Below are 8087 nucleotides of genomic sequence, written 5' to 3' on the forward strand. Positions count from 1 at the left end.
ACTGTTTTACATCAGCTTGTTGTTCTTTTGCAATGGATCCAGGGTTTTTTCGGTAATAATCACAGAATTCCTTTCCTCACTTCATGCCAGTGTAGCAGATGGTGTTGCATGTAGGTGGATATGAAGGGTGTAGTCTTCAGAGCCTGCTGTGTGCTATGTCACTGCTAATTGACAGGGGAAGGGAAAGGGAAAGGAAGGGAATGGAAAAGGGAAGAGAATCTGCTGAAGCTCACATTGGCTTCAGAATGGGGAAGATTTTGACTGTCAGATTTCCTATGCCTGAAAAGGATCCAAACTACTTGATTGCAAAGAGCTTTATACAGATGAGAGACTGGAAAATAAATGTACCCTATGTGCAGAGGGGTTTGGATTTTTCTGAGACATGTTCTTATTAGCCGAACCTCTTCATCTCGTAATGAGGAAAGGCATCTTGGATTATGCAGCTCATCTTTTTTTTTTTTAAATGAGTACAGAAGTATTGTAGCACATCCTCCCTTTATCTCCCTTCGATGTTCAAAAGCAGCATAAAACCCAAGAAAACCTGATGAAAACCATTCATTTCCTACATCTCTATGCCAAGTGTCAGCCCAGAAAGCACTTTAAGGTTAAAAACCAATTTCAAAGGAGATTATAAAGCTTTAGATACAGGCACAGCCATAGCTGACATAGTATCTCCTCTCGTGTCAACATTTGCACGGATACCGAGCACAGGTTTTCTGTTCTGAGAAATGGAGCTGGGACAAAAGGCAGAGCTGGTGAGATAGGCACAGGTATGACACATTCAGAAAAGTGACAAAATGGCACCATCAAGAAAGTGACAAAACTAGCACCTTTTAAGGACTCGAGAAAAGTCATTTGACTCTACGATGGGTATTCAGATGTGACAAAGTTTGCAGGTTTGGCTATATTGGAGGGTGAGGGACTTCAGGAGTACTTCCTTGACATATGTCTGAAAATAAACAGGAAGCTAGAGAAATGCTCGTGCACTTTGGTACAGGGTTTTTCAAACATCATTGATGGCAAAGCATGCCAAGTGACATGACTCCTTCCTTCCCCCAGTCCTGCAATAATACAAGGCATTTAGCTTAGAAAACCTCTCACTGGTGAGGGTGAGGGTTTGAATGATTCTGGTACTTGGTCTCGTTCTCTTTGTTGAACAGTTTCTAAAACTTAGGCATTTACCAAATTTGCGTCTGTCTGTATTTGTCTTTGTTCCAAAGCAAAAAAGAAATCATGGTGGCTCTCTTTACAAGTGGCATATTACATGACTTTGGCTTTGTTTTCAATTTTTAATTACTGCATCATGTGTTTTCTTTCAAAGCAATTAAAGTGTTTGTGTGCACCACGTTAGCTAAAGATGCCCTTAATTCATAAACTCACAGGTGTGGCCGCGCCCCTGCCCCTTCCTGCAGTTCTCCTTTGGGGAGGCTGGGTGCTTTTCAGCCGGACCTCTTTCTTGTGCTTCGTTTCTGCAACAGCCGTGTCCTCCCCCCAGAAGGTGGAACTGCACACGGAGAATTGGGAAGCAGTGGTGTCGCTGGGACATGCTTACACCGAAGTTTAAAGGGGATTTCCATTGCGCTTTGTGCAAATGGAATGGGGAGGTTTCTGTGAGCAGAGGCTCCTCTGGCCACTTGGCCACCTGGAGCTGGGCTGGAGGCCAGGAGTTGCCCTCTGTTCTCCCATGCCTTCACACTGTGTGCCAGCCCTGGGAGCCGCCAGCCCTGGGAACCACCAGCCCCATACCGACATACTGCGAATCTTCCAGGCATTCCCATGCCTGACACCAGCCCTCAGGTCCTCAGTTGCAAGAGCAGCACTCTTGAACAGAAACATAGCAACACGCTTATTCCACATTTCCCACAGGAATAAGTAGTAAGGAATTCTTTCTGCCCATTTCCCACTTGCAGTAATTGATGCGCTATTAAAAGAGAATGCCAGCTCCACTTGCACAAAATGATTCTTTCTACACACTGAAAAGACTCAGTTATGGAGAATGTGCCATTTCCAACAATCTCTTGTTCGTGTTCCTGGGACACAGAAGGGAAGGTACAAAGGTACCGTCCAGGGCTACTCCTGACCAGGGATGTTCAGAGACCACCTCCCCCAATTTTTGGGAAATCTCCCACTCCCTCCTATTTCCCCACGCTCACACAGCAGAGAGGCAGCACTGCTGCCACCAGCATTGAGCTTTTCAGAGGTCAGACCACATCTTATAGCACACACCACTCAGGATCCTTCCTTCGGCACAGGAAAACGCACAAAGAAGCACAAAACCTCCAGGTCGTTGGGGCAGAGGAAGGGCAGCACGCATAGGAAACACCCTGCAGCCCTGCCTGCGGGCTTCACTGTGCCACAGTTCCCATCTAACCCATCCTGGGGCTGCATGCAATGGAAACACAGTATTCACACAAATCTTCATGGAGAGAATCAAGGGCAGAGCACTCAGAGTTTAATTGAACCCTGGGTGGGCACCATGCGTGGGGACAGCAGAATCACCAAAATGTAGGGCAACACCAGGGTCTGACAAGACCACCTGGTTTTGGGGAGGTTGGAGGAGAAAGGCTCCTGCTCCCAGCCAACACCAGGGCTGGACAGAGGGAGGGACGGGCGCTGCTGGGGAAGGGACGCAGGTCCTGTTACGGGGCCGTTGGCTGTCTCCCCGCTTCTCCCCGTGACCGAGCGACTGCCGCCACTTCTTTTTTGGTGACATCTCTCTGCGTCAGCTTGTGGATGAGCAGCTGGATCCAGGGTGCCTCAGGGGCCACACACACCTTCTTGTTCCTCTTCAGGGTGAGGCTGCAAGGAGACCAGACCCACTCAGCCCCTCCCCAGAGCTCTCTTGACCCAACACCTTCTTGCTCCAGTATGGAGTATGCTCCAGTATGCATACAGGGAAGCACACCCTGACACCTTGCTGTGAGAGAGATAAGTTCGGGGGTCTTCAGCCTCCGCTCTGTGAGGTAACCCCCCTTACAACAGGTGGAAGCACCCCCTGAGAGAGGGCAGGCCTTGCAAGAGGCACCACACAGCTTTGCAAAGGATGCAGGCACCCAGGCACTTTTCCCAGGCTCCAGATTTTCACTTACATGATCTCCTTCCTCCGGCAGTGAATACTCGGCGGCGTCACATCAATGGCGAGGATGAGCCCCAGGCCGATGACCTGGGCAGTTACTTTGACACACTTGCACCTCTTGTTGGTCAGCAGGCTCTCCAGTGACAGACCTGCACCACAGCAGCCCACAGCCGGCACTCAGCCCCCAACCTCCCCATGGGACCCCATGGCCCCCATGGGACGCATGCAGGCGTTAGCAGGGCACACAGCAGCACACGTTAGCATGTGCAGGGACAATCCCTCCCGAAGCAGCTCCAAGTATTTCATATCATGCCTACAGCAGGGGTTTGGAAGACGTAACCAACATTCTCAGAACTAAACCATGTGCTGCCCACTTGTCAAGCACTCAAGCTTCACAGGGTCTGAGAAGAGACGCAGCCTGAAGACCTCAGGCAAATGCCACCCCTTCAGCTTGAAAGAAAAGATGAATCTTGAGTTCAGAGAGAGCCAGAAGCAGAAAGCCAAAAGCTCGGAGAAGCCCACGGGCCCACTGCCCCCACCCAGGGTTCACAGCAGGTCCCCAGGTCCCTCACTCACCATCCCCTGGCAGCAGGCTGCTCAGCAGCAGGCCCAGGGCCAGTGCCGCCTGCAGCGCCCGCATCCTCACTGCCCCCAAGCCACTGTTGGGCTGCTTTATAGCCAACCCAGTGGGGATTTCATAGGCTGGGAAACACTGGGGAAAAGCATCTGCCCTGTGCCCATCAATTTTACTTCCTTGCCATCGCTTCCCCTCCAGCACGTGGCCTGAAGCACCTCCTGCACAATGCAGAAACCAGCAGAGCCCCATCCTACAAGCACAGCTCACGTGGCGGCAGGAAAGGTGAGTGATGAGCAGGAGACCCGGCCCCACTGCATGCTGCAGGGACAACAGTGATGGTAAATAAGACAGGGCTGCTGCCTTTATTAGACCTCAGTTTCTTGTGCTCAGAGGAGACATCTCACTCGCTGCTGACAGTGGGGGGCTGCGGGATGAATCACTGTGGAGCTGGGGAAAAGCCTCTGCCTTTCCACGGGTGCATAACAGGGGAAAATGCCCTCTGGGCTGGGGGAGAAGCAGTGGTGGGGAGCAGAGTATCCAGCCATGGGGCCATCGTGCCAGGCCTCACTGGGGAGCAGCTTTCTTCCTCCTGTCAGGAGCAGAAGGGCAAAATGTGCAAAGAGCAGGATCAAGGGATGGCTCAGGAACTCCAGGTCTTGCTTTGCTTGCCCCTCAGGTCAGGGCCAGGATGCTTACAGCTTCGGGAGGTCCTGCAGGAGCTTCCTCACCCAGAGGGTGTTAGGATCCACACAGATCCTCTCGAGGGTTTTTAGTTTAATCCTGGAAAACATGCAGGGCTTCAGCCCCTTTCCCTCCAGAAGGGAGGCTCAAGGGACTGAGCCCCTTCCTTGTCTCCAACCCATGAGGAAGAGAATCACAGAACCAAGGAGTTGACAGAGGGGGACCAGCCCCCTCACTGCCATGGGAGCCACTTACAGCACCTCCAGGCGCCGGCAGCTGCTCCCCACTGGCCGCACCTCAACGCTCTCATACTTGCGCAAGGGAATGAAGGCAGTGGTGGTCTTGGCACAGCGGCAGTTCAGGTTGCCGTTGGCTTCCAGGAGGGCTGGGGGGGACACGGCCATAGCTCATGCACTGCCTGAAAACCCACCTTCCCAGCTGCCTCCAAAAACATTTCCAGGCACTGCATCCCCCCTCCCCACATGCCTTCAAAGCCTCTTAAGACCCTTAAGAAACACTTCAGCCCCTGACAGCAACAGGATGCTGCCTCCAAAAATGGTGCCCAGCCCTGTGCATTGCCTCCCCTTGCCTCACCTGCATCCCCAGGGCACAGGACCACCAGCAGCAGCCCCAGCAGCAGGGTTGCCCGCACTGCCATACCGACAGAACCTGGCCCCAGCCCAGCAGCATCCCCTATTTGAGCCAGGGAATAGGAGAAGTGTGGTGGCGCACGGGAGGCCCCGGGTTTGGGGGTGGTTTTCATCCATTACCCTTTCCTGCTGACAATGCTGGCTGGGTTTGTATTGCTGATAATACTCTGCCACACAGAGGCATGGTCTTCCTGAAACTGGCTCAGTTTTCTTCTTCCAAAGAAGCTGGGTCTGGTAACAATAGCTGTCATTTCCCCCACTGCTAGTTCCTAGCTCATGCGGCCATGCAAACCTGGAGTTTTTGGAGTGTTCTTTCTTCTTGTGTGGTCAGATGTTAACTGTTTCTCTACAGCCACTATTTGCATGTCATCTGTAGCAGCCATCCCATCTCATAAAGATGCCCCACTCCATTCATATATACAGGACACACCATCCAATCCATAAAAGATGCACACTGTTTACTTCAGAGATACTAATAATTAGTGGAATAAAAGTTAATCAAGCAACGCTGAATGGCAGAAGGTATATGACATATGCATCCTACAAGCAGCTCCCCCCTGAAAACAACATCTTGAGCTTTGGCACACTTGTTCTTGCTTCTTCCCCCATGCCCTATTATCCCAATTCTGTGGTAAACAGCCTCACACCAGCCCCAGGATGTCTCTATTTGCCTTTTGCTGCTTATAAAAACTTACAGCTGCCTGCAAACCCCATACCCACTGTGAACACCTGCACTTGGATGTGGCTGCATGTGCTGAATCTGTGAGAAAGCTTGTGCCCCCATCCCCTAACACACCTGACCTACAGCAACAACACTGTGTGCACAAAGCCCCTCTGTGAAAGGATATCAATCACAGAGCACCAGGCACAGGCGGCAGTGATTTCTTCACCAGGAAAGCAACACGAGTGGGGTTGATCAACACTCAGTGCAGTCCCTTAAAATTCAGTTCAAGGGAAAACACAAGGGAAGAAAAACCCAAATTTTATTTGACTTGAGGTCTCAAGACAGAACACACCATGCCTTCCGAACACCAACTTCCTTAGCAGGAAGCTTATCTTTTCTTCCTGCAAAAAGCAGAAGGAGGAGAAACTCATGAATAGCGCAGGGCTCTGGGGGAAGCAGCTCCTGTCAGAACCAAAGGAAGTGTCACCACCACTCCCCCAGGGCTGATGTCACCCACAGGAACAGCCTGGCAACCCTTCTGCTGTGCTGGGAGCTGGAGCACCCTGCAGAAAGACACAGCTAACCCCACGAGTCCTGGTTCCCCTAAAGGGGGCCCTGGGACTGCAGGCACAACTGGATGCTGCCTGAGGGAACATTGCTTACCCCAGACCAAGGGTTTTCATCAAAGAAACTTACATGCCGGCAATGCGCTTCAGCAGTTTCTTTACCCAAGGGGCATCAGGGTTCACACACACTTTCGCTGAGGATTTCAGTTTAATGCTGAAATGCAAGGGATGCTTATGAGCATCACGCTCCCTCCAGAGGGAGGGATTTTAACAGACAGAGTTGATCTGCAGAAACCAGCTTCCACTCACAGCACTGCAAGCAGCGAGCAGCAGAGCACTGCTTACAAGAGAGGGGAGCCACAGGACAGCCAGAAAAGGGGAAGAAGCAGGAAGCATTGCACTCCTGCACTGGGCACAGACCGCTGCCATTCAAAGAGGTTTTTTCTGTAGTTCTGCACTCGTGCTGCTGAGATGGCCAGCATTTTTTGAAGACTTCAGCTTTCAGAAGGGAAGCAGAGAAGCACGGTGGTTGCAGAAGAAAGCGCTTAGTGCCGGCCCTGCTGCTGGAGAGAAGAGCATCTCTGCCCCATAGCTATGGCCAAGCAAACACAGCACTTACATGATTTCTGTGCGCCTGCAAGTGCTTCCCACAGGCCTTAATTCAATGCTGTCGTATCTCTTAGGGCTGATGTAGTCTGAAGTTGTCTTTACGCACCTACAGCTCAGGTTTCCGTTTACTTCCAGGATGGCTGAGAAAGAGAGAAAGTGGCAACTTACAGAAGCAAACACCATTATTTAGAGTCTCAGTGATCCTAAAATTCAGCGAGCTTAAGAAGTTGTCCCTTTCCATGCTTTCACTGACAATGCTTTCAGGGCCAGCATAAGGAGTTATCTGTGACCATACCCTTGCACCCTGCTCTCAACAGCTAAATCAGCTCCTAGCACAAGAGTAATGGAGGGCTACTCTCTCTGCTATAGGAGAAACCCTGTGTTAGGCAGTCAGGAGGGATCTCTGCCTCTTCCAGGCCATCCTGATACAAGATGAAGTCTGAACACCCACCCCTACCAAGGCTATCTATACGAAGGCACCAGGAGCTCACCTGCTTGGGACACTGACATCAGCACCAACACCAGCAGCAGCACCATCCATGGGAGCGCAGCAGCTCCTGTCCCACCCCACGCCAGTGCTCGCATCCTCACAGTGGCTGCAGCCTCAGGGACGATGTGGGGAGCCCAGAGGGAAGACACCTCTATTTATTTGGCAGTGTCACGCTCTGACACAAGCACCAAGAGGCAGACTGCAGCAGTCACACATGACAAATGGACCGTAAAGAGGTGACATCATTTCTCGGCTGCTCACCGCAGCCGGATCAGAAGCCCAACATGCAGCATTATTGATAAAAGTAAGCTATTGGGATGAAGGGTGGATTTGAATTTCTCACATTATCTCTACCTCCCCCAGTCCTTTCTCATTAGCTGGGTCTGCATAAATGTCATCAACAGTCATTCCCCTCATTGTTTACTCTTCAACCACAAAGAGAACCCAAAATACATCCGAACGCAAACCCCATGCAAGGGGTTTTTTATTGCAGTCAGATATTTACATATTTGGGGCTATAATTCCCCACACTATTTTTTGCTCTCTCTTACATCAGCAAAAAAGCACTGTACAGTGGAAAATAATAATGATCTTCGCAATATATTTCCACTTATAACCTTCAAATCAAGCACTTCCCTGTGCTAATAAAACATCCAGGAAATGCAAAAAGTTACTGGTACAGTAGTAGCAGCAGAAGGGAAACCATCCCTATGCATTTGCAAATTTGTGGCTAAATGCTGATGCGTGCATTTTGTGGCAGTTTGCCACTTATCA

The 8087-nt window shown here is 50.9% G+C and overlaps 3 protein-coding genes across 3 annotated transcripts; all 3 read right to left on the reverse strand.

Moving 5' to 3' along the window:
- Positions 1-2639: 2639 nt before the first annotated feature.
- LOC306945522 (C-X-C motif chemokine 13-like) lies at positions 2640-3716 on the reverse strand (the record flags this gene model as incomplete). The annotated part of the gene is made up of 3 exons (XM_079534244.1): positions 2640-2799; positions 3090-3225; positions 3653-3716. 3 exons carry the CDS (start codon positions 3714-3716, stop codon positions 2640-2642), a joined length of 360 nt encoding a protein of 119 aa, XP_079390370.1.
- A 629-nt stretch (positions 3717-4345) lies between these two features.
- On the reverse strand, positions 4346-4992 carry LOC306945347 (C-X-C motif chemokine 13-like; the record flags this gene model as incomplete). The annotated part of the gene is made up of 3 exons (XM_079534074.1): positions 4346-4433; positions 4590-4719; positions 4929-4992. 3 exons carry the CDS (start codon positions 4990-4992, stop codon positions 4346-4348), a joined length of 282 nt encoding a protein of 93 aa, XP_079390200.1.
- Positions 4993-6036: 1044 nt separating this feature from the next.
- On the reverse strand, positions 6037-7408 carry LOC306945348 (interleukin-8-like; the record flags this gene model as incomplete). The annotated part of the gene is made up of 4 exons (XM_079534075.1): positions 6037-6049; positions 6345-6428; positions 6834-6963; positions 7315-7408. The coding sequence occupies 4 exons, from the start codon at positions 7406-7408 to the stop codon at positions 6037-6039; spliced, it is 321 nt and encodes a 106-aa protein (XP_079390201.1).
- Between the last annotated feature and the right edge of the window lie 679 nt (positions 7409-8087).

Source organism: Tetrao urogallus (assembly GCF_951394365.1).
Source record: "Tetrao urogallus genome assembly, chromosome: 4".
Lineage (NCBI taxonomy): Eukaryota > Metazoa > Chordata > Aves > Galliformes > Phasianidae > Tetrao > Tetrao urogallus.